General features: G+C 30.2%; 1 protein-coding gene and 1 pseudogene across 1 annotated transcript; both read right to left on the bottom strand.

The window, feature by feature from the left end:
- Positions 1–7,779: 7,779 nt before the first annotated feature.
- LOC114711054 (ethylene-responsive transcription factor 1-like) lies at positions 7,780–17,312 on the bottom strand. The gene is made up of 3 exons (XM_028895406.1): positions 16,789–17,312; positions 13,640–13,642; positions 7,780–7,918 (listed from the first exon to the last, which is right to left on the bottom strand). Exons 1-3 carry the CDS (start codon positions 17,310–17,312, stop codon positions 7,780–7,782), a joined length of 666 nt encoding a protein of 221 aa, XP_028751239.1.
- Positions 17,313–22,923: 5,611 nt separating this feature from the next.
- Positions 22,924–24,906, bottom strand: LOC114711053 (ethylene-responsive transcription factor 5-like; annotated as a pseudogene).
- Between the last annotated feature and the right edge of the window lie 1,974 nt (positions 24,907–26,880).

The raw sequence follows: 26,880 nt of genomic DNA, 5'->3' as shown, positions 1-26,880 counted from the left end.
TTGGCGTTTTTCCGTTCAACTTTTCTTCAACTTTGCCGCCCAACCGACACCGTCTTCCAGTCAGCAATAGTCATCGAATTTGTTGATATAGTGTTATTTTGTAGCTTCTTCACTATTTGGGTGACCCTGATAGTGTAACTCACACGGATTCCCTTTAACTTGAAACCATCATAAAACGCCAAAGGAGAACAGGAAAACGATGAAGAAGCTATCACTTTTGTTTTTTTTGTTGTTTTTCTTTTCCCATTAGATTTCCCAATAGAAGCAGTTAGGCTCTTTTTCTTACTCGATCCTTGGGTTCCATTAGTGTTTGACTGCAATGAAGGTTCCGGCGAGCGGTGCTGCTTCTGTCCAGCCAGCACTCTCGCCGGCTCCGGTAATGGTTCCGATCCGATGAGGTGTGGAAATTTGAGCTTGGCTTTTCTACCCCTCGACTTGCTTGAAAGCAGCTCTATCATAAGCCAAAGCCGCATCTTCTTCCTTCTCATAAGTTCCCAACCATGTCCTCGCACCGTTTCTCTTCGGGCGCCGGATCTCAGCAGCAAACTTCCCCCACGGCCGCCGCCTCATGCCTCAGTAATTCCTCCATCTTGGCTGCACGTTGCCCTCACGCGCCACAGATCCTGCGTCGTTATTACCTATTTACTCTGTCATCACCACCACCGGTTTCACAGCGTTGTCATTCTCGCTGTGCCAGTGGGCTAATAACACCCCGCTCCGGCGAAGCCATGTCACAGTTAAGATTCAAAGTAGGGTCATTGCCGGTGAAGAAGCCATTCGTGAGAGCTTGTTGAACTGATTGAAAAGGAGAATGATTTGGGATCATTTTGGGAAGCTAAGTCTGGTGATAGTGCAGAAGCACAGGATCTGTGAAAAACATGGCTTATCTATATATATATATATATATATATATATATAGATGTATGTATGTACGCATGCATGCGTGCATGTATGTAGGTATGTACGTACGTACGTACGTATGTATGTATAATGACTTTTGTTTAAAGTGATGATATTATTTAATTGTGTTTGTTGTCTCCATGAAACTTCACTTGTTATTTTGAGTTGTTGTCGTCGCGTGTGATTGGCTAATTCAAACAAATATATTTATTTTTGAATATAAAAGGCTTAATTATGAGGATGCTATAAATGGCTTCTTTATGTAAATGATGTTAAATATATTAATAATTAAACTGCTGGCTGATAAGTTGTTTTGCTGTGTAAGCGGTATGACAGAAGCAACACTAGTCAAAGGTTGAAAACCTCGTTAGATAAACTATTGATGTCTTTTTTTTTTTCTAAGCCAAAAAATTAGATAAATTTGACTTCGAGGACAGCACAAACCTCAAAGTTAATCTTTGAAAAATAAAATTAGCAACGCATTTTAATATACATCTCAAATTTTAGTCTTTTTATATTGCTCTCATCGATCTAGCAATTTTTTTTTTTACTAATCACCATTTTTCTGTCGGTTTGGATGCATCGGTGAGCAAAACTGATATACTCCTCCGGTCCTTAATATATAACCTAATTGTTGAGTTAGTTTTGATCCTAAATATAAGACTCATTTCTCATATTTATCAATTTTCCCTAAATTACCCATATGGATACTCTCTCAATTATAATCAAATAGAAGAGGAAGAGGGGTATTAAGAAAGATGATTATGGTATTTTAGAAAAAACGTGTCATATTTCTTATAATTAAATAACTTACCTAACTTTCTTAATTTAATTAAATTAGTTAAATGGATCTTATATTAAGGACCGGAGGAGTAGTATAAAATCATCTGAAAAAAGGAAAGAGAAAAGTTAAAGAGAACATTCAATAAAATTATTAAACAAAATCTTTTGATTAAAATTATATCATTAGATTTCGTAGTTGATAGACCTTAATAATATCATGTGATTCCTATCTCGCGGGATAAGGTTTTGTTATTATTTGTTTAATGTCCGTTTAAGAGTTTTGAATAAAGTAACGTGTTGACAATGTTTTTATAGCCAAGTAGTACAAGAACTCTCCAATAAGGACGAAGAAATTGTGAATTCGCTCTCAAATTGTGAATTCACTCTCATATGTAACCTCAAGCTTGCATATCCCTCTAATTAAAAGCAATGAAGCCGCAACTTTTTAATATATATTCCTCTTGTCATTAATATAAGACATAATTAACTAATTTAAGTAGATTAAAGATCTTAATTAAATTAGTTAATATGATTTTTTTAAATACTCTAATCATCTTTTTTTAATTTTCTCTCTCCCTCTCTTACTTGATTATTGTTAAAAGAATATCAATAAGATTAGTTTGAAAAAAAATTGATAAATATACGAAATAAGTCTTACACTAACATGAACTTTCAAATTAACTCTCACATTAAGAACATGATGAGTAGTATATTTTGACAATGAATATACTATATTTTAATCCCTAACATAACAAGATAGAGTTGGGCCAAAAAAAAAAAGATAAAGACATGAACATATTAACTTTAAAATATAGGATATTTATAAGAAATATTAATAACAACATGCCTGAGACAAAAATAGTATATGACCTCCAATACTGAATTAATAATATAGACGATGACGCTCTAATTTTAATGAATATCAGCATGTGGTCAAAATCTTCAGCTTAACTTCTGGGAACCTAGGGGTCAGCAAAAAGTACTGTTTCTAATTTTAAATTTATGATTTTTTTAATTGATTACACTAAAACATGTTGTAAGGTTTTTAAATCTATTATAGAATGTTATGTTTAAGGGGAAAATATCATCAGAATTAGTTTATATATATAACATTTTATCTAAAGTACTACCTTTAGTTTTTAATATAAGATCTAGTTGACTAATTTAGAAAGACTAAAGATGTTAGTTGGGTTGTTTATTTATAATAAATAAATATTATTTTTTCTAAAATACCCTTATTAATTATGTGTGTTTGAGTTACCTATTGATCGTAACTCCTCAATATATATAACTACTATAATGATTTCTTGGGGATAAAATAGATAAATATTACAGACAAAATAAATTAGGTTCTTATATTAAATGTCAAACTAGCTTTTATATTAAGAACAAAATGTAGTATTAGTTTTTTATGTCTTTTTTTGTATTTTTTAATCAACTGAACAACCTTCCAGGTTCCAACCAATTAAAAAACATCCTCTAATTATAATAAATTTTATGGAGAATAATTTCGAAGTCTTGAAAGTATTAATTAATTTTAACTAATTTAAGTAAAGTTGATCATGAATCTAAGGTAAATATTGCTCTTTGTAAATCAAAGTAGATTGGAATATTATATTTAAACTAAATTGAAAGTCAAATCAGTTCTAATATTAAGGGCAAGAGGTAGTAGTTTCAAGATTTACGAATAATGCAATATAATGATACTCATTATTTTATATTTTTCACTCTTCACTCAGGGCGAGTTAAGCATATATAGAAAAATCCAAATCAACTTATGATATATAATTTAAAACAACAAATTTTATTTTCAAGTCAGTGTAGAGAAATACATCTAAAGATACATAAAACCAGTGAAGAGGAGGAATCCCTTGACTTCAAAGTTGAATAAAGCCTCACTTTGTAGACCAATGTGAACTTAGCTAAAGCTCTCACATACTGTGTAAAAGAAAGCTATTTAATTTTTTCTACAATATTCATTATCTTAAGTTTTATAACAAACTAAATTACCAGAAAATTATAAATAATGCGGCCTATCAAAAAATCTCATGCAACATTAAAATATAAATACAAAATTACTTTTAACATTTATTTTTAGTCACTTTTTTTTTCATTTTCTATGCGAAACACTGATGAGATTATTTTAATAATGAATAAATAACATATGAATTATTTAAAAATGAAGACGTTTTAAATTAATTACATCTTTAACATAAAAACGGAAACTAAAAAAAATTAAGGATTATCAAATTTTCCCACAAACGTACGCAGCGAATCATAATTCGAAATTCAAATTGATAAAACTATTTTATTCCACCCCCAAAAAATAAAAATAAAATGGATTGTCCTCAAAATTTAGGCATTAAATATTCCTTATATTTTAGGATCATTAATCACCTAGCAACATTTTTCTAAATAATTTTCTAATTATTAAACAACTTACATATTCTGGCCCAAAAAAAAACTTATATACAATATCATCCCCTTGTCTTTGATTACGTTTTGTTGACAACAATCATATTTTAATGCAATGTTCACCATATTTTCAAGTACACATACTACACATAAGTAATTAACTTGTATTATAGGGTTATTAATCTTTATTTTTCAATTTTACCCCTATTTAATTTTTGTTGGGAAGAGAGAAAATGAAGAAAGAGGTGAAAATGATTAATAAATTTAAATAAAAAATTAATAAGGACAAATTTAAAAAATTATATCAATTTAATACTTCATTGGTATGTGAGGTAAGTTACATAATATGTCAAACTGGTATAAAAGCAAAACACACGATTTTATTCAGATGTTCGACCAAACATAAAGCATCGATCCCCTTCCATGGCTCGTGATGGGCATTCATGTTATTCCTCTGGTTCTAAATATATGACCGATTTTGTAGTGTAATTTACATTACAAAATGGATTTTATATTTAGGACCAGAAGAGTATATTAATTTGGAAACTGTTTTACTAAACATTATATGGTGCGCTTGTATTGTGTTGAATCTTCAAGAACGAACTTACATAAGATAACAAAGAGAAAAAAAAGTCTAGCTTGGTTCTTTTTTCTGTTTTTAGAACATTTTTATAAAACTGTTTTTTTAAAACAAGTTTTGGGATTAAAATAAATCTGTTTGGATTATTTTTCTAAAAAAAAACTATATTTGTAAAAAAAAAAAACCATAAAATTTGTATGATACAATTGTTTTTAAAATCGACTTGGAGAGTTGAGAGAAGTTGAGAAATAGAGTGGAGAGTACAGCTATCACAGATGGAGAGTTGGAGGAGTGAGAGACAACGTAGGCAAAAACAAACAACCCAAAAGGCAAGCGCGAGAGAGCGTGGCTGTGACGAGGAAGAGAAATTAAGAAAAATAACAAAACCGAAAACAATAAAAAACATATAAACGTTGTTGATTTTTTTTCAATTTTGAAAGATTTCTAGTTTCTGTTTTATAAAACATTTAATTGAAATAATCAACCATCAAATAATTTTTTATTTTTAAAAACAAAAAATTATCTTCAAAACAAGAAATTAAACAAGGCGTGAAATATTAATAGCAAGCTTGGAATCACATTTCTGCTGACTATAGCTGCGATTTGACCGTTGTCGCTTTTAATGGGTAAATACTAAATATAATTTGGGGTGGACATGCTCTTGTAAGAATGTCTAAAGATAGATTTAAATAAAATTAAAAAGTCTCATCGAATAGAACTGAGTTTTATAATAAAATATACAAATGTGAAATAACTTATAAATTATTAAGCCTTGAGATTTTAAATTATAATATGTTGCGGATACCTCTAGCTAATTCTTTATCTATTTATATTATACGTTTCCCTCATTTATTACAGTGTTATTCTTGTTACTACACCAACCAAATCGGTGAAGATAAGTGATCCCGTGCCTTCAAAGTGTTGTTAAACATTACTTCAACTATTAAAAAAAAAAAGTATATGAAACAATGCTTTGAACGTAGACCAATGTGAACTTAATTACTACTTCAAATTTTTAATATAAGAACTAGTTGAGAATTCTATGCAAAAAAAATTTGTCCAAAAACTTTTTTCCGATAACAACCAAAAAAATAAAGATATGGTATAGACTATGGAGGAATTTTTTTTTTATATAAGTATCCTCCTATTAAAAAAAAGGCAGTTAAATGGCCTTTGATCTCTTAATCTTGTAAAGTATTTTTTTTTTTTTAGTTACATAGGTAAATTGAAGCTTGAGAAAAATACAACTAGGATAAAATCCTAGCTTCCAACTTAACAAAGGTTAAAAAAACAAAAAAACTACGAGCAGTTTTGGAGATCCTCCAAAAATATTCCTCACCTAGGCCACCCATGGGATGAAAGTATCAGGAACCTATAGTTCAGCCTATATAAAGTTTAGCCTAGTCTATTTAGTAAATACGTCAAGTTTATAGTCAGATCTATTTACAGGCTTATTTAGGCAAATAGGCTTGGCCTATTTAGTTTTTTTTTAATATAAATTAATTTTATAAATTGTTTATAAAATTATAAACTCTAGTTTGATCATGAGTTTCACATCACAATACTCCTACGTAAGATCATGAGTCTCCCTTCATTTATCAATCATTCCCCTCTACCTCTCATCTTTTCAATTGCTCATAGCTTACTTCCTCTCCCCTTATCTGTGTTTTTCACTGAACTTTTAAGATATAATGTAAGTTTTTACATAGATTTGAAGGCTTATATATGAATTTGTAAACATATATTTTTAAGCCTATCTAAAGGCCCATATTTTAAATGGGCCTTTAAACATGCTTCAAGTCTTGTTAGGCCCTTTGAAGGCTCAAGCTTAAGCCTAAAAAGAGCCCATATGTGGGCTCATGCTCAAGCTTGAGTTCTAGATATTTATTGTAAGCACAGGTCTATTTAGCTAAAGTCTAGCTTAACCTAGCCGATTTTCATTCCTACCCAGTACAGTTTGGGAGGAATCATTGGACCTTTCTCCTTTCTTTTTTCATACTCTCTCTTTTTCTTTTTGGGCCTTCATGATCAAATATGTAAATAAATTAACAAGCATAATGGACATACATTAATAGATTTAATAATCCTTAAATTAAATAAAGGTTTTGAATTTAAATTTTGTCAATAAAAAATTATACCGGTCAATATTTTTCATTTGAAATCAATTCAATTTAAATTTTGATAGTAGATAATATTACCTCCAGTTCTAATTATAAGACCTCATTTATAGAGTCCTAATTATAAGATCATATTTATATTCTATAAATGAAGTCTTGTAATTAGAATCGGAAGTAGTATAATATAGTATAAGAGCTAAAAAAAATTAAGGAGCATGATTAAGATGTTTTTATTTGTCGGCCAAAAAAAATTAAGATGCTTTTATTTGAAAATCGAGACAGAACTATGTCCTGCATCCCAGCCTTGTACAGTTGTCTGTTTTATTTTGTTGAAGAGCTATATTGAATAATTGAAGTCTTTTGTATAGCAACTCGTGGATGTGTATGATCATTTCTGTTTTCTCTGAAGCTAACTTCTAAAAGAGTTTCTTTGCTGATGGAAAAAAAGAAAGAAAGAAAGACTCATGTTTAATGTACAGTTTCTTAAACAGGATTATTTTAATAGGAAGATATTTGTGAGTAGGAAAAAATTGTTTGTTAATTTAATTATATGTGTATGCGCATTAATTCATTTATTCCCAATCATGTGCTTTTTTGGCCTTGCAATATCAACGTTGGATCAATCACATTGAGAGAAGCATTCTCGATTAGACATAATAATGTTAGGGTTTATGGCAATGATACTCATGTGGCTCAATTTACATCAAGAAAAATATCAAATTTTATTAATCCAATTTTTAATGATTTTTTATTTTACCCATATCTTTTTAAAAGAATTTACATTATAAAAATATAATCATACATTCATATGAAAAATTTAATAACGTCCTTTTTCTACCTTATAAGTAATACCATAGAAGGACCATACAAATAAGTTAAAAAAAGAATAATATAAATTATAAATGAATTCATCTTTTGAAGTTTTCTTCAGAACTACATGATGAAAGGGCAAGCACAGAGCAGGATAGCGTTCCTTTAAATGAATCATATCAACCCAATCTGACATGGCTTTCTATTTGCTGCTAACTTGTTCAATAGTTCAGTCAGGCTCTTCTTCTTGCTTGACCCTTGAGATCCATCATCCTCAGATGTCTTGTTTGACGGCGACGAAGGTTCCGGCGAGCTGTGCCGTTTCTGTCCAGCCACCACTCTTGCCGCCGGCTCCGGCGGTGGCTGCGACGCAATGAGGTGAGGAAAATTGAGCTTGGCTTTTCTACCATGCATCTTGAAAGCGCTCTATCATAAGCCAGAGCTGCATCCTCTTCCTTCTCATAAGTTCCCAGCCATATCCTTGCACCGTTTCTATTCGGTCCGGATCTCAGCAGCGAACTTCCCCCAAGGCCGCCGCCTCACACCTCGGTATTTCCTCCATCCTGGTGGCGCGTTCCCTTCACGCGCCACAGATCCCGCGTCACTACCGTTCACTCTGTCATCATCACCTGGTTTCATAGGTAGTCATTCTCGCCGGAAAACACTGTGCCAGTGGAGCTGCTAACACCCTGCTCCGGCGAAGCCATGTCACAGTCCAGATTCGAAGTACTGTTGCTGCCAGTGAAGAAGCCATTCATAATAGCCATGGAGGAGGAAGGATCGTCTTCTTCGATCAGGTATTGTTGAAATGATGATTCGAAGGGAGAATGATTAGAGTTCATTTTTGAGAAGCTGATTAAGTTTTGGTGGTAGTATAGAAACACAGGATTAGTAAAACTTGGCTTGGGTATTTATATACTCCTCTAGTCCTAAATATAAGATTTTTATACTAATATGTATAAGGGTCTTATATTTAGGATACGAGGAATATGTATGTATAATGATTTTTTTTCAAAGTGACTGTGCCATTTAATTATTGTGTTCGTTGTTTCCATGAAACTTCAATTGTTAATTTGGAGTTGTCGTCGTCGCGTTTGATTGGTGAAGGCTCTGTTTGTCAAAGCGTTTACATGCTTCCATCACGTGGTTGAATGACTAAACGTGCTGTGTGAATAAAATGTGATGTTTGGATTCATGATTTGGCAATTTAACTTTTGTATAAATTATGGCTTTTGGCTTTTAAAAAGTAGGGGGAGAAAGTTAAAAAAGAGTTGCATCCCGCCTTTAAAAAATTTACTACTCTCTCTGATTCTTGTTATAAGTTTCAATTAATTAATTGGTAAATAACAAAAAATTAGTTAAAATTAATTAAAAGTAGTAAATGTGTTATAAATATATTTCATCTGGTTCATAATATAAGTCATTTTAACTAATTCGTCAAGTGACTTATATTGTGGATAAGATAGAGTACTTTTGATTTTAAATATGCTTTTATAATAAATAACATATGGGATAAAAGAAAATATGAAGAAATGTAACTAAAGATTATAGCATAAGAGAGAGAATATGATATATATTATTTAATGAAATTTATGTTTTTTTTTGTTATTTTATGACTAAACTTACTTTTTAATAATAATCCAAATAATTTTATTTTTATAAATTGACTTATTTATAAAAATCAACCCAAACACAAATCACATTACCCAATCTAACTTTTACCTAATTTCACTTTTGTAAAAGTCAAATTAAAAATAAGTTAGTTTTTCTTTCACTAATCCAAACAGGCCTTAATTCAAACAATATTTATTTGCGAGCATAAAGGCATCATTTATATGTGATATTAATTATATTAATAATTTCCATCCAAAATACAGGAGCTAGCTAGGAAGAGAATTACTTTTTGTGCTCATCACAAAATCTGGACCGTCTAGATTTAATATGAATGATCCATATTTAATTTTTTTATATTTTTGCTTTTTAAAAACTTTTTTTTCAATGAATATTTGGATGATGTAGATCTCATTGTAGCAGCGAGCACCATAGTGCTCATAACTGCAATAAGCGCTAAAACTAGTTTGTTTAGAAAACTGACTTTAATCTTAAATATAGTATCTTAATTCATTTTATCTCTTATATTTTTTATTTTTAAAAAATTAATTAATTTAATTATAAGATGATATATACAATAATATATTATATAAGAATATTTTAAAGAAATATTTGGTTTGATTGGTTAAGCAGTAGGACAGAAGCATCATCACCAGACAAAGGTTTCAAAAACCTCATTATTCAAACATTGAACACATTAATTTGGATGCCCTGCTTTTAAGCAAACGAAAAAAGGACGTCATATCTTGGAAAAGTGCGGAATGCATCTGACCGTTTGTTATTATTTAATATTTACTCACTCACGCCCTCTGTGTATAAATGGCAATTAAGCAAATTAAGATTATTAAAATCAGTTTAAAATAATAAATATATAAGAGATGTAATTTTTTTTCTCAAATATATTATTAGTTATGAAGATAACGAGCAAAAAAGAAGACGACAAGGAAAAGAAATGAGTAAAACATATATTCTTCTGGTCCTATTTATAAGTCATTTCCAACATATTTCACATAGATTAAGGAAAACCTTAAATTTCATTAATTCTCATTTAAAATTCAACAAGTTTTTAACTTTATCCCTATTTAACATACATGCAAATAAAATCAACACAATAATAAATTAAGGGTAAAATTGTACATCTATACAAAAATTTTTTCTCAATACCCTATAAATGGGATCAAAAAATATCTTCTCTCTCAGTCTTATAAATAGAACTAGAGGAGTAACTAGTAATTAGGTAAAAATGAAAAAAAGGGATTAAATTTTTAGACAAATATAAAATGTTGCTTATATATAAGACCAATCCCATGTGAGAAAATATTACTTACATAAAGAATAGGAGAAAGTAATATTTTTATTTCTATTTTTATCTGAACTCTTTTTATTGGAAGAGAATGAGGTTTGCTGAAATTATTTTAACTTCTAATTATATCATGATTAAAAAAAGAATGTTGAAGGTGATGAAAAATAGTACAATTATTCGGATTTGTGTCCCGAGATCTGGAAAGGTTAAAGAAAAATAATTTATTTCTATTTTTGCTTAATCCCATTTTTTGTGTGTTTTTAATAGTTTTGGATAAAATCATCCGTCATCACGCGTAAAGAGAGAAAATTATTTATGAAGATAAAGATATGAGAATATTTAGTTATCATGAACTTTTGTGTCCCGAGATCTGGAAAGGTTAAAGAATATTTAGTTTTGGATAAAAACATCTCTTAAAATCATGAACTTATTTTGAAATCTTAAGGGACCTTTTTCCAATAAATTTTATTTGTTTAGTTATCAAATTGCCTTTTTTCTTTTGAAATTTGCATTGACAACTGAAAGAACAATGGTTGACAACTTATGATGTAAGGATTGACAATTATCGCAGCAAGTATTGATAACACATTTTCTTAGCACATCACAAAATCTAATGCATGAGTTGTCAATACCTGCTGTGATAATTGTCAATCCTTGCATCTTAAGTTGTTAACTGTTGTTCTTTTAGTTATCAATACAAACTAAAAAAAAAGAAGGTAATTTGATAATTAAACAAATAAAATTTATTGCAATAAGGTACTTTGGGGCTTCAGAATAATTTTATGATTTTAAAAGATCTTTTTGTATTTAATTTTCTTGGGTGAGATCTAATTGTAATTTTCCCAGCATAATTTTCTAACATCACGTGGTCAAAATTTTCACCTAGACAGCGAAACTTCTCGGAACCTTCGGAGTTCGGACCAGCAAAGAGTGTTTTACGTTAAGTTTTATTATTCCTATGGGATATTAGATATAAAATTTAAATAACTAATTTATAAAAGATTAGGAAAATTAATTTAATTATTTTAAAAAAGTGCGTTATTGTTTTTCAAAATACCCTTTAATTATTTATATTTAAATTACTGATGGAAACTCTCCTTAATAAGTGAGATTGATATTTGAGGAAAAAATTATAAATTTGAGAAATAAAGTGAATTGTAATTTTATATTTAGAATCAAAACAAAATTTTTAGTAACTTTAATATTTAGGACCAATGAGAGTATTAATTTTTTTTTTTAAAAATTCCTTCAGCCCTTCTTTTTCCTTTTAAAAAAGCAACTTTTGTTATCAAAATTCAAATTCAAATATGTATTTTTAACATATTACTTTTCAAGCCAAAGAGGACTAATTAGGGATTTCAAAATTTTGTTAAATGACCACATTGCTTCTCAATTTCATCTCATTTTTTTTCCTGAAGCCACCTCTGCCAATAGCAGTCGCAATTGGCGCTCCGGTGACTATCTCACTTGCAGCCGATCATCGATCAATAGCGGTGGTTTTGGGGAAAGAAAAAGAGATTGCTTCAAAAAGACAATGAAAAGTAACGTGGTCATTTAACTAGATTATGAAATCTCTAGTCAATGATCTTATTATGAATTTATTAAAAATATAAGCATCAATTTGAATTTTAGTATTTCTGATAGATTTAATGGCGATTTTCCCAATAAAATTTAATTATGATAAAAATGTACCCTATTAACAGTTCATAAATAGGGTAACTGGATTTTCTTCTATAAATAAAAACTTATTTTTGGATATTTTAATATTTGAATGTCTTAAATGTTATTAATTATTTATTTTGAAACATTTTGAATAATATTTTAAAGTATGAATATAAGGTCTCAATTCATTTCTGAAATGTTTAGTCTATTCAAGAAGAATCATTCGACTTAATCATCTTCATATCATAATCATGGGATAAATTAAACAAAAATGAATTAAGATAAATTTAAAAAACTTGCTATTATATTTAAAATTGTAAGTTATATAATTTAATCAATTATATGTATTAATTCAAGGAATTTGCCAAGATACTTGGTGAAACTTATAGGCTTCAAGCTAAAAATCCTTACCAAAACAAGCTGTAATTTCTTCCACTTTAATAATGTCATTGCATAAAATCTTATGACATTTACTAATTCTTTTTTCTGATTTTCATTTTATGCATTATTTTTAGATAGCATTTCATATATTCTTTTTGAACTTTGATGCTCCTATTTTATAAAACTGGGGTTTATTTTGTTTTTATCTTATTAATTCTAATTTATTACTTGATTTGTATCAGGAAAAATCTGGGTGTCTGTGTTCTTTACTGCTGCTAGTCAGAGGTTCTAGATGGACCCCTGAATGTAGACACGATATACACATGTAGAGAGAGGGGGGACACGGATATATGACTTCATTGTGTTTAGTCTAGCTATGTTGTTGAGGAGATGAACTGTTGTTAGTGAGAGAGAGACCAATAAAATGAGAACTCATGTGAGCTTCTCTCTGTCATCAAAGAGAGGAGAAAATTGGGACACTACGTTGAAATATGTAATGCTCACTTATCTGTGTCCCCGCAGATTCTCTCCATTTATCCTCTATAACATCATAAAATCAACTCAACAAGGGATCCTTTGTCAAGAACATTACTTGAGAATATGGGTTGATATATAAACATTTTGAAGTTCAAAATTTTGGTACTAATAGTTGAATATAGGTTTTTTAGTTCAATGTTTATCAGGTTTAGTTGAACTATGGATTGCTTAAGTTGTTGATTATTAGGTTTAGTTGAATAAGGATTGAAAATTTTAGTTGCTTAAGTTGTTGATTATTAGGTTTAGTTGAATAAGGATTGAAAATTTTAGTTATCTTAGTGTTAAATTTGAGTTTTAGCATTGAATTTATTGAATTTTAATTGGATTTTAGTTTAAAGGAAATTGTGTTTTAACTTTAAATTAGTTTTACATTCTGCCGGTCTGTTTTGCTGGCTGGAATTAGTTTGTTTGGTTTGGTATTACAAAAAAATTGTACACAAATTAAGAAAAGATTTATATAAAAAAAAAAAGAAACATTTCACGGTGGTTAAATATATAACTCCGGTGAATGTGAGCCCATAAACACTGTTTATTGAATACTTTCTGCGGCAATTATTTCATAGAAACTACAATAAAAAGTTAATTTTTTACCGTGGTTAGTAATCACCGTGAAAGTTATTCTTTTTACATTGACAGTATTTACTACACATCTAAAACTATCGTGAAAAGTCATTTTTAACTGCCGTAAAAGATTTTTTGTAGTAGTGGCAGAAAATTGTCATTAGTTCAGCATTTTTTCATACATTTGTTAAAGTTGTGTCTTTATCTTCTTCTTTTTTAAGGATTTTTAACAATCCTATTTGTACTTTAACTTGTTGCTGTGTAAAACTTTTGACTTCTTAATCGAGTATCATTTTGTCTTATTTCCCAAAAAAAAAAAAAGTGATGCGCACATTTAGAGAGTAACAAATTAATGTGCGGATTACATGGCGAAATATGCTCAACATGTTGGATATATCGCCTCTTCATAATTAATTATGCTCCTCTACTTGCACACACATATATAGTTTTCCCGATCTCATATATAAGATACAAGTAATGAAATTATCTATATATAAGATCAGAGGGAGTATATTTTAACAGTGGGAGGAAAAGTTGCAAGGAAAGCAAACATGGGGAGAAATTATAACATGGAGAATTAGAGTTTTTTTCTTATTTAAATGAGAGAAAAAAAGTTTTAGTAGAAAACTGAGTAGCGTGACCCACTACATTCCCTCCAACAATTTTCTCTCCAAATATGAAGAGATTTTGAAAATAAGAAAATTCTCCTTCCTAAAATCCGAACTCGTGCAATTACACTACTCATAGAAGGGAATCAGTTCCAAATTATATTTGAATGGTCATGATTTGATTTTTTTTTATTTGTTCAAAATAATTATTTTAATATGGATGAAATTTAAAATAAAGATAATCTCTTAATTATCATTTTTTTTAAAAATAATTTTTTTCTATTTAAAAAAATTAATTAAAGATTTTAAATTTGAACCATTCAAATCAGATAGAAACAGTTCAGATTTGATGAGTTTAAAGTGTTTATCAAAATGATAAGCACCGAAACTGATTCCCTCATAGAGGGGGAAACATGAAAGAAATTAGAACGGGGAGAATTAGTCTTTTCAAAGTAACACTAATATAATCATGCAAAATAAAAAACCGTATTATCATCACTAAGGACCCCAGCTTCGTGATGATGACAATGAAAGGAGTAAAAAGATCGTGCTTGGCTATCAGTGAAAAAAAATAAAGTTTCGCTTTTAGCAATAATTATCCAGGGTCACTGTTAAAAGTTAGATTTTTAACAGTAGCTGTTGCCGTTCAAAGTCTCTTTTAGTTGCGACTTTCAATGTCACTGATCGAAGTATCACTTTTGGTAATAACTTTCAAAAATTACTGCTAAAAATCTAATTAAAAGTTTGATTTCGTCGAGCTTTATTTCTATGGCAATTGAAAGTCACTACTGTAAGATTGAGTATGGTTTGCAACATGACTATCTAGTGAGTTGCTGCTACACTACACAAAATTTGACTTTTTATCATTGTTAAAAGTTAAAAAGTTGCCGTTAAAGGTTTTTAGCGGCGACAAGTAACAATTATTGCTGATACTAATAGGCGGCGATATTAAAGGGTGCCTTCAGCTAATTAATATTATATCTTATATTTTAATATATATATATATTGATAAAATATTTATAATATTCTTCTTAAATGAATTAAAGTATTTATATAGTGAATGAAATATAACACATTCAATAAATTTTTTATTTATATTCAGTTTATAATATTATTAAATATATTAATTAAAAATAAAAATTATTGTATAAAAATAAAAAAAGTCATTACAGATTACGCATGTATTTTTTCATTGCTTGAAAAATTTATTTTTCATCTAAATTAATTGTATAATTTTTTAAAAATTTGTTGGTAAATTTTTACGTATATTTTCAGCTTTTATTATTTTTATATATTAATTATTAATTTATTATAAATTATAGAATAAATGTATGATTTATTAATATTTTAAAATAATATTAAATAATTATATAATATCATATAAATATATTTAATATATCTTTTTTAGACAAAAATGTGATTATATCTAATCTATCTATAAGGATATCTTGATTAAGGTGCGAAGAAAAAATATCCCATATGGCTTGAGGATAAATTTATTAAACTTTTATGGGCTTAATTATATGATTTATATTTATTATCCATTTTTTCACCTCCCCAACACACCAAACATAATATAAATATCATATATCTCTTGTGCACATCCCCTCTCATCCTCTCTCTCTCTCACTCTACATCATCTCTCTAACAAAAATAATCCAACAACATCACATTATTTCTCAAACTCTCTCACTCTAAAAACCGATATGTGAAAATACTTTATTTATTGATAATATATTACGTTCATGAATAAAATTATTGCAAAAAATATGATGATTTTTTGGGAGGAAAAAAAATTAGCGGCAACTTTCAAAACTTTTGACAGCAACACAAAAAGTCGCCATCAAAAACCGTCGCTGAAGCCTGAAAGTCATATTTTTAATAGTGAGGGTTTTCTTCTGGCTCGTTGGTAACTTTAACAATGTGTAATCTAAATTTAATTTGCATGAATTAACGTATAAACATTTTCTCTCCCCGAATCAAATTTTATACCCTCCATTTATTAAAAACTCCTATCATATTTATTTTTATTTTTTCTGGGTAAAATGTGAATTTCCTTTCATGATTCATCAATGGAATCTATATACCAGTACCAATGCTCAATAATCATAATTCCATATCATATTCCCTGATTAATATAATCACTAACATTTACACTCCATTTATTTCCGAATAGGCCCTTGAACCAAGGCACACTTTAACAAGATATAACCAACTATCTTATTTAATTAAAATATATTGCACAGAATTTATTGATTCACAACATATTGAACCTTGATTTTTTTTTCGTATTCAAATTGTGCCATGTATCTTTCTTGGCATGCAGGAAAGAAAGAAAGAAAGGAGCAGAAAAGAAACATAATAATGATAACAGAGAGGAGGAGAGAAATAAAACAGACCTAAGAATATTCATTCACACGATTTCAAGCTTCTAACATGGCTTCTACACACACACACACACACGTTTCTATAACTTATTCCGTAGACCAGCCTGCCGGCTTTCCTTGCAGAAGGCGGCGCCGCTTCTGTCCGGCGACTACTCTTGCCAGCTTCGGCAGTGTTTCTGACCCAATGAGGTGTGGAAAATTGAGCTTAGCTTTCCTACCCTTCATCTTGAAAGCAGCTCTATCATAAGCCAAAGCTGCATCCTCCTCCCTCTCATAAGTTCCCAGCCATGTCCTTGCACCATTCCTGCTCGGGTCCCGAATCTCCGCCGCAAACTTCCCCCATGGCCGCCGCCTCACGCCTCGGTAATTCCTCCATCTAGGTGGCGCGTTCTTTTCACCCGCCACAGATCCTGGGTTACTACCACCAGCCCTATCATAACCACCTGGCCGATTCATAACGTTGTCATCATTAACCCCGCCAGAAAACACCGTGCCACTGGTGTTACTAACACCCTGCAGCTCCGGCAAAGCAGCGCCATAGCTCAGATTCCGAGTAGAGTTGTCCATGAAGAGGCCATTCAAGAGAGCCATGAGGGAAGGGTCATCTTCAATAAGGTATTGTTGAACAGATTCAACAGGAGAAAAATTAGGGTTCATTTTGGGAAGGTATAATAATTAAAATTTGGTGTTAGCACAGAGAAGCACAAGATCAGTGAACTCGGATTATGTATATATATGTACAATGACTTTAGTTTAAAGCGATTGATGATATTATTTTATTCTTGAGTTTTATTTGTTGTTTCTGTGAAACTTCACTTGTTAATTAATTTGGAGTGGTTGTCATCGAGCGTGATTGGTTAATTTATTCAAACAAATATTATTTATTTGCGAGCATAAAGGCTTAGTTATTATATTCCATGACGGCTACTTTATGTAAAATATTAAAAATTATTCATTAATTAAACTTCTCACTGATCTACCAGTTATTGCTTTGTTGGGAGCAGTATGCCAGAAGCAACCCCAGTCAAAAATTTAAAAGGTCATTATTCTCTCATCCCAAAAAAAATCATTATTCAAAGACTTATGCCACGTTTGACAAATAAAATGACAAGTCAGGTCAAAAAATAAAAAGAACTCGTTCTAATGCATTATTTGAAATCGGAGTCTTTTTATATTATAGTAGAAATTTTGATGTTGTTGGGTAAATGAATCATAATGTTAGGGGTGTGTCTTATTTCTTGGAGAAGTCAGGAATAATTAAATTTCAAATATTTTTTCCTATTATTTAATCCCATTTTTGCCTGGGTCTCTTTTTAACCTGTGTGTCGGAAATTAAAAAAAAGGGGCGTAAATCCTTTCTTAAATGTGGCCACGCGTAGGAGACCAACTGAAAAAGATGATGACATGAGAATGTTTAGCATATATAAAATATATATCAGCCAAAAAACAAAAACAAAAACAAGAACACTCTAACACCCAGCTACAAAATTTAAAAATTAAATGGTGATTATCACATTGTGGTCAAAAAATGATGATTAACATTTAATAATAGATCATGACGCTTCACACCCTGAAAAGGGCAACATTTAAGCTTATTTTTAATGGGAATAATTGCAACAACTGTTCTAGATCTTCAACTTGTAGGCTCTGGCCCCCTCTGCTCTGGAGCTCCAATTATTTAAGAAAATGAGAAATTTCTTCTACTTTTTTTCCTTTTGTTATTATTAGGGTTGTTAAAGGCATATTTTCCCCAAAATTCCTTAAACTCAGTTTTTTTTTTAACATAAACATAAACCGCTGTTAGTGAAATCATCAGACTGTCTCTCTAAAGTTACCGACATAGGGTATGTTTAGATTGGCGTTGGGTAAAACTGACTTCTAACCCAATTGACTTTTGTAACTGAAGTTAGAGTAAAAGTCAGTTAGGATATGTTTGGATAGGTACTTTTAAAAGTCAGTTAAAAAAGTTAAAAGTTGTTTGGATGATTAATGAAAAAGTGAGTTTAGTTATAAAATGACTGAAAAGGACATGGACTTTATTGAATGGTAATGTTTGATATTTTATGTTTTTATTATGATAATTATTAAAAAAATATCTAGAATTATTATGACAAAATAAAAATAGTTTATTTGTGAAATTATAAAATATTGATTTATTTTGTTCTCAAGTAATCCCTGTAATGATTATACATATTAAAGAATTTTTATTAATGGGTAGTTTTAATACACATGATTAACAAAAATATTTTAGACAAGATAACATCAATTTATTATAAATAAATAGCTTAATTAATTTTATTAATATCTTCAAATTAGTTATATGATTCTTATATTAAAAATATGTAGTATCAAATTATTGGGTTTGTTAGGGGTAATTTTGTCTTTTTTCATCATCATCTTTTCTCTCTCCACGTTTGTGACGGAAAAAGCTCAAAAAATTAGCTTCAGCGTTAGGCGACTTTTTACCCAGAAGTTCATCTACAAAAACGCTCACCCAAACATTTGGTTGAGCATTTCTCTGCTAGTAAACGTTAGTTTTGCGCCATTCCAATGCACGTTTCCGTTGAAAACGTTGATCCAAACATGCTGATAGTCATTAGCAAGGTTGGATCTAGTCATAACGTGGCAAACTAAGGTTTAAATCTCTATTGGGAGAAGTTTCCACATTTACTATCCAACAATGTCTCAAATATAATTGTTTTCAATAGAAGAATATCTATGTATAACTTTAAAAACAAAAAACAAAAGTTACCAACATTGTGTTAGCTTTGGTGAAAGGAATTTTGATTGTCTACGCATGAACTCTGGAATTCGAATAAGTGTAAATACAAAAAATGCTTTTAAAAAAATTACTTCTAACTAGGCTCAATAATACTCGAATCTAACTCAGCCAGATAGTTATGTAAGAGAAAATGGTCGCTAAAGTTAATGGTGTATGGGTTAGTGTAAATAATACTTTTGACACTCCAGATACAACATTACTCAATGTGTATTTTGAGGTGAATAATGTTACTTGAAAAATATTTTAGATGCAAAATATTCTTTTTACCCTTTTCTTATTGGAGCTTTTGCAGTACTAAGCTATAATGCAAAACAAAATTTATTCAAACCAGTAAAAAGATAGGCAATTTGTTCAAATTTCGAACAGTTTGAACTTGATTGATATTTTTAAAATATTTTTGATAATGCTGGGAAAAAAAGATACGCAACCCTTTAATTTTCTTTTCAATTAAGTTAGAATAATATATTATAAAAATATAAATAATTGTATTGATTACAACTCATAAGTAAGAAAGCTTATTTTAAAATGAGACACACTGTAATTATATTCTCTTCTCTTGTTTGAGTGGGAAAAAAAGAAAAAGAACACTCATATTTTCAGTCATTTTCTAAAATTAGCATTCCTTTAAGTTTATTAAATTAGTGTAGTCTTATCTCTCTCTGCATAATTAAAAATACTAAAAAAACAAGTAATTATTACTACTTCTAGAAATGTACGAAGTCTCTTATATATTTAAAAAAAGACCAAAAAAATTTCTGAAAAGTCTCTTGAGGACCCTAATTCCCAAAGCCACACTGGCAATTCAGTGGCACCGTACCAACATAGTACTTCATATCAAAAACCATCGAAGTAATCAAACTTGACTTCAAAGTTCAATAAAGCATTGCTTATTAGACCAATGTGAACTTTAAATAAAAGCTCTCCCAAACCGTGTAGAAGAGTTCTGACCTCATCCACTTTATTTTATGTTATGCATTTAAGTTTAAGATTTTTGAGCGAATATTTAAGTTTAAGATTTGATTTAATAGTAAAAACAAAGGGGTCTTTTGAAGTTAATGAAGATAAAATTTTGTGTATCAGTGATCAACTTAGGTCAATATAATCTACAAGTTTATCCAATGAATAAGTCACTTTTGAATTATCCGAAAATGAGGAAGTTCTTCATCAATTTCATGCTTCACATGAAAAAACAAAGATAACCAAAAAAATCAAGGATAATCAATTTTCCTACTAATGTTTTAAATTAATGTTATCTTCCAGAATAATGAGCTATTTGTTGATTATTCTTTTGCTATTGATTATCATCAAAATTCAATATCATTACATATCTTCTTATATTTTAAAGACATTTGATCACATAATAACTCAATAACATATATTTTGTAAATAATTTTTATAATGACTAAATAGCTTCCACAAAAAAAAAATTACCTCCAGTCCTTAATATAAGATCTAATTGATTAATTTGGAGAATTAAAAAATTATTTAATAATAATATATGTTACATGATCTTTCTAAAATACTTATATGTAACGTTAGATTATATATCAATTTATAAGTAAAACAAATTAGTTTGAAAAAAATGATAAATTTAAATATTTTAAAATAATTTAGTAATTTTTTTTAACTTTTTTAATTAGTTATTGAGTCTTATATTAATTACTGGAGATAGTATATCTTATTATATACGCATCAAACGTCTTTTTTTAATCTGATCTTGCATTAAATGTTTTGTTGACCACAGCCCACAACTGCTATTCTAACGAAATGTTGAGGGCATTGATCTTAAAGTACATAAAGTGTATTGGCAAAAAAAAAAGTACATGAAGTGTGAAACATAAGATTTATTGAGATCTTTGACGAAATTCCAAAGCATCTACCGATGGTTCATTTATATATATTATATTATATAATTATATATTGAAAGTAAGTTGAACAATGACCATTCCTGTATAACTTTTCCATGGCTCGTGGGGGACATTCATACACACACACACACACACACACACACATATATATTATAATTAAATAGACCAAGATTGACGGCTTTTCAGTCTGAAAGCAAATTAAAATATGTAATTTGGAAATTAAACTGTTTTACCATTGTATTGTTCAACTAAGACCCACCTTGTAATTGACTAGATTAAAGTGTTTGAAAGCTAAAGGTGCACTAGTAAGTAGTAATTAGTGCTGGTAATTAGTGTTAAACAATGAACACACACAAATAACACAAAAAAAAAAATCTAAATATAAGAGTTAGAAAATCAAATATTAAAAAATCAGTTAAATTATATTTGTTACAAATGTGTGTTGATATCTTTAAAATACTACATTCAATCATTATTTTTCATATGTAAACTTTTAATATATATGATCAAAATGGATAGTTTAAAGAAAATTTATATTATAAATTTGGAAGACAAAATGGATTGAAATATTATATGTAGAATAAAAATAACCTCTTTAACTAGGTTTTATATTTCGAAGAATCTCAAAAAAATATTTTTAAAATTCTAAATTCTAAATCAGTCTTATTTACTATACTTTAATAATAATTGATAATATTTAAAAATCAAATAACAATACATTTTTATAGTCATTCCTGATTTGAGATTTAGAAATTTTAGAAGTATTTTTTTAATTTTCTATTTATATTTATTACTGGAGTGAGTAGTAATTAAGTAGATATTCAACGAGTTTTTTTCGAAAAGAATAAAATGTTGTTTAAGTCTTATAACCACGCGCTTCTAGGTAATCATATGCTTATTTGATCCTGAAATAATATGTATATAGACACAAACGCACACAGAGGTATTTTGGATGAAATATTTTTTTTTTTAAATGATTTTAGCATCAACCGTGTCTGTTTTTTTTTTTTTAACCACAAGCATCATCATCCATAACAAAAACTAATCTCTCTTCGCTTAACAGCCTGCCTCTAATTTTAGATATTACTACCTCCTGGTCTTTAATATAAGCTTGTTTGACTTTTGTTTTGATTCTAAATATAAAACCACAATCCATTTTATCTCTTTTTTTTTTTAAGGTAGTTCTTGTAATAATTATAGTTTTAGCTAATATACTAGATTAGCAAACATTTTAGGAAAGATAATATCTATTTATTACAAATAACCAACTTAACTAATTTCTTTAATGTATTCAATTAGTAAACTAGTTCTTATATTAAGAACCGGGGGTAGTATTTATTATGTGAACAATGGTAATTAGCTCAATAAGAGAAAATGATTATTAACAGATAGAATAATTTGATGATCAATGATTTGCTTTGGGTAAAATCTTAGTAGTAGTGCACCCCAAATATTATTTTATGGCAATTTCAAAACTGCAGCTAGACTTTTGAAAAACCAAACAAAATCATAATTAGACACCAACATACAAAATTGAAAATTACATGAAATTATGTTTTGGAAGAAAAAGCGCGTAGGAGAAGAGAAATAATAGATCATGATCAGCATTAATGCATAATTATTTCAAGCTTCTGACTTGGCTTCTATTTGTTGCTAATTTATTCAATAGACTAGTCAGCCTCTCTTCTTACTACTTGACCCTTGAGATCCACCGTTATCCTCAGATGCACACCCTGACGGCGATGAAGATTCCGGCCAGTGGCACTGCAGCTTCGTCTCGCTGACTACTCTTTCCGGCAGCTCTGGCGGCGATTCCGACCCAATGAGATGTGGAAAATTGAGCTTGGCTTTTCTACCCCTCATCTTAAAAGCAGCTCTATCATAAGCCAATGCTCCATCCTCTTCCTTCTTCATATGTCCCTAACCACGTTCTTGCTCCGTTCCTCTTCGGGCCCTGGATCTCAGCCGTAAACTTCCCCCACGGCCTACGCCTCACACCTCTATAATTCCTCCATCTAGGCGGCGCGTTCCTTTCACGCGCCACAGAATCTGCATTACTACTAACATTATTATCGGCTCTATCACCACCTGCTGATGGTTTCACGGTGTCTTCGTGCTCGCCGGAAAACACCGCGCCACTGGAGTTGCTCAGAGACTGCTCAAGCGAAGCAGTACTGTCGCAGTTAGGGTTTGAAGTAGCAGAGCTTGACGTGAAGGAGAAATTATTCGTCATGAGAGAAGTGAAAGATGAAGGATCACGATGAGCGTTTTGCTGAACTGATTCGAAAGAAGAAAGATTGTTAGGGATCATTTTTAGAAGCTAGGTTTATGCTGTGAGAGAACAGAAGCACAGATGTGACCAATACTGAAACATGAGTTATTTATATGTATAAATAATGACGTTCGTTTGAAGGGATTGATGATATATTATTTTATTCTTGAGTTTTTGTGTTTTGACCGTAATATTCTTGAATTTGTTGTTTCCATGAAACTTCAAGTATAAGCGGGTTTTAAGTTAATATACAGTGGTTGTCCTCGTGCGTGTGATTAGTTTGTATACAAAGAATTATATATATAATAGATATATACTATATATGTATATATGATATGGTATGATAGTTTCTTTTCTCTAACATTTATTTAAGAGCTCTTTGATCATTTGCTTTCGTTTTCTTTTCTTTTCTTCTATCTCTCTCTCTCTCTCTCTCTCTTTGCTTTTGTTTTTTGCGAACTATTTTTGTTTTTGTTTAAAGTATGGTTTATTTTGCTTCGTTTAAACTATGGTGTATATATGCAAAGGCAAATCCAGAGTCAAAATGTTAAATATTTTAACAAAAGTAATTGATAAAAACTTTATTATTATTCAAACGGAAAATTAATCTTTTAAACCTTCAATTTTTAACTCACTTATAATTCAATCTTTTAACTATGATTTAGCACAACTTAGTTCCCGAATTTTTAACTTGCCTGTTACTCAACTCCTTATTTTTTTCTCATTTTTATATGATTATCCTTATCATCTATAACTCATCTTATGTGGCAAAGATTTGTTTCCAACTCAGCTCCACGTGGCGTTGCTGTGTCATCTTTCTTGGAAACGCATGCCAGTTCACCTCTTCTGATGCCCCCCCATTTGGCGTTTTTCCGTTCAACTTTGCCGCCCAACCGACACCGTCTTCCAGTCAGCAATAGTAATAGAATTTGTTGATATAGTGTTATTTTGTAGCTTCTTCATATTTGGGTGACCCTGATAGTGTAACTCACACGGATTCCCTTTAACTTGAAACCGTCATAAAACGCCAAAGGAGAACAGGAAAACGATGAAGAAGCTATCACTTTTGTTTTGTTTTGTTTTTTTTTTCTTTTCTTTTCCCATTAGATTTCCCAATAGAACAGTTAGGCTCTTTTTCTTACTCGATCCTTGGGTTCCATTAGCGTTTGACTGCAATGAAGGTTCCGGCGAGCGGTGCTGCTTCTGTCCAGCCAGCCCTCTCGCCGGCTCCGGTAATGGCTCCGATCGGATGAGGTGTGGAAATTTGAGCTTCGCTTTTCTACCCCTCCACTTGCTTGAAAGCAGCTCTATCATAAGCCAAAGCCGCATCTTCTTCCTTCTCATAAGTTCCCAACCATGTCCTCGCACTGTTTCTCTTCGGGCTCCGGATCCCAGCAGCAAACTTCCCCCACGGTCGCCGCCTCATGCCTCAGTAATTCCTCCATCTTGGCTGCACGTTCCCCTCACGCGCCACAGATCCTGCATCGTTATTACCATTTACTCTGTCATCAGCACCACCTGGTTTCACAGCGTTGTCATTCTCGCTGTGCCAGTGAGCTACTAACACCCCGCTCCGGCGAAGCCATGTCACAGTCAAGATTCAAAGTAGGGTCATTGCCGGTGAAGAAGCCATTCGTGAGAGCTTGTTGAACTGGTTGAAAAGGAGAATGATTTGGGATCATTTTGGGAAGCTAAGTCTGGTGATAGTGCAGAAGCACAGGATCTGTGAAAAACATGGCTTATCTATATATATATATATATATATTTATATGTATGTATGTATGTATGTATGTATGTATGTATGTATGTATGTATGTATGTATAATGACTTTTGTTTAAAGTGATGATATTATTTAATTGTTGTGTTTGTTGTCTCCATGAAACTTCACTTGTTAATTTGGAGTTGTTGTCGTCGCATGTGATTGGCTAATTCAAACAAGTATTATTTATTTTTGAATATAAAAGGCTTAATTATGAGGATGCTATAAATGGCTTCTTTATGTATATGATGTTAAATATATTAATAATTAAACTGCTGGCTGATAAGTTGTTTTGCTGTGTAAGCAGTATGACAGAAGCAACACTAGTCAAAGGTTGAAAACCTCGTTAGATAAACTATTGATGTCTTTTTTTAAGCCAAAAAAAAGAAGATAAATTTGACTTCGAGGACAGTACAAACCTCAAAGTTAATCTTTGAAAAATAAAATTAGCAACTCATTTTAATATACATCTCAAATTTTAGTCTTTTTACATTGCTCTCATCGATCTAGCAATGTTTTTTTTTTTAATAATCACCATTTTTCGGTCGGTTTGGATGCATCGGTGAGCAAAACTGATATACTCCTCTGGTCCTTAATATAGGACTAATTGTTGAGTTGGTTTTGGTCCTAAATATAAGACTCATTTATCATATTTATCAATTTTCTCTAAATTACCCATATGGATACTCTCTCAATTATAATCAAATAGAAGAAGAAGAGGGGTATTAAGAAAGATGATTATGGTATTTTAGAAAAAACGTGTCATATTTCTTATAATTAACTAACTTACCTAACTTTCTTAATTTAATTAAATTAGTTAAATGGATCTTATATTAAGGACCGGAGGAGTAGTATAAAATCATCTGAAAAAAGGAAAGAGAAAAGTTAAAGAGAACATTCAATAAAATTATTAAACAAAATCTTTTGATTAAAATTATATCATTAGATTTCGTAGTTGATAGACCTTAATAATATCATGTGATTCCTATCTCGCAGGATAAGGTTTTGTTATTATTTGTTTAATGTCCGTTTAAGAGTTTTGAATAAAGTAACGTGTTGACAATGTTTTTATAGCCAAGTAGCACAAGAACTCTCCAATAAGGACGAAGAAATTGTGAATTAGCTCTCAAATTGTGAATTCACTCTCAAATTGTGAATTGACTCTCATATGTAACCTCAAGCTTGCATATCCCTCTAATTAAAAGCAATGAAGCCGCAACTTTTTAAAATATATTCCTCTTGTCATTAATATAAGACATAATTAACTAATTTAAGTAGATTAAGGATCTTAATTAAATTAGTTAATATGATTTTTTTAAATACTCTAATCATCTTTTTTTAATCTTCTCTCTCCCTTTCTTACTTGATTATTGTTAAAAGAATATCAATAAGATTATTTTGAAAAAAATTAATAAATATACGAAATAAGTCTTACACCAACATGAACTCTCAAATTAACTCTACATTAAGAACAGAGGAGTAGTATATTTTGACAATGAATATACTATATTTTAATCCCTAACATAACAAGATAAAGTTGGGC

This window comes from Neltuma alba, unplaced genomic scaffold, assembly GCF_004799145.2.
Source record: "Neltuma alba isolate B1F8T4 unplaced genomic scaffold, ASM479914v2 tig00011276_pilon, whole genome shotgun sequence".
Lineage (NCBI taxonomy): Eukaryota > Viridiplantae > Streptophyta > Magnoliopsida > Fabales > Fabaceae > Neltuma > Neltuma alba.
The sequence above is the reverse complement of the archived record's forward strand: the minus strand, read 5'-3'. Positions and strand labels throughout refer to the sequence as shown.

What these genes read in the sequence shown, in the direction of transcription:
- LOC114711054 (XM_028895406.1), bottom strand. Translation starts at nt 17,312, where the DNA reads ATGAACCCTAATTTTTCTCCTGTTGAATCTGTTCAACAATACCTTATT.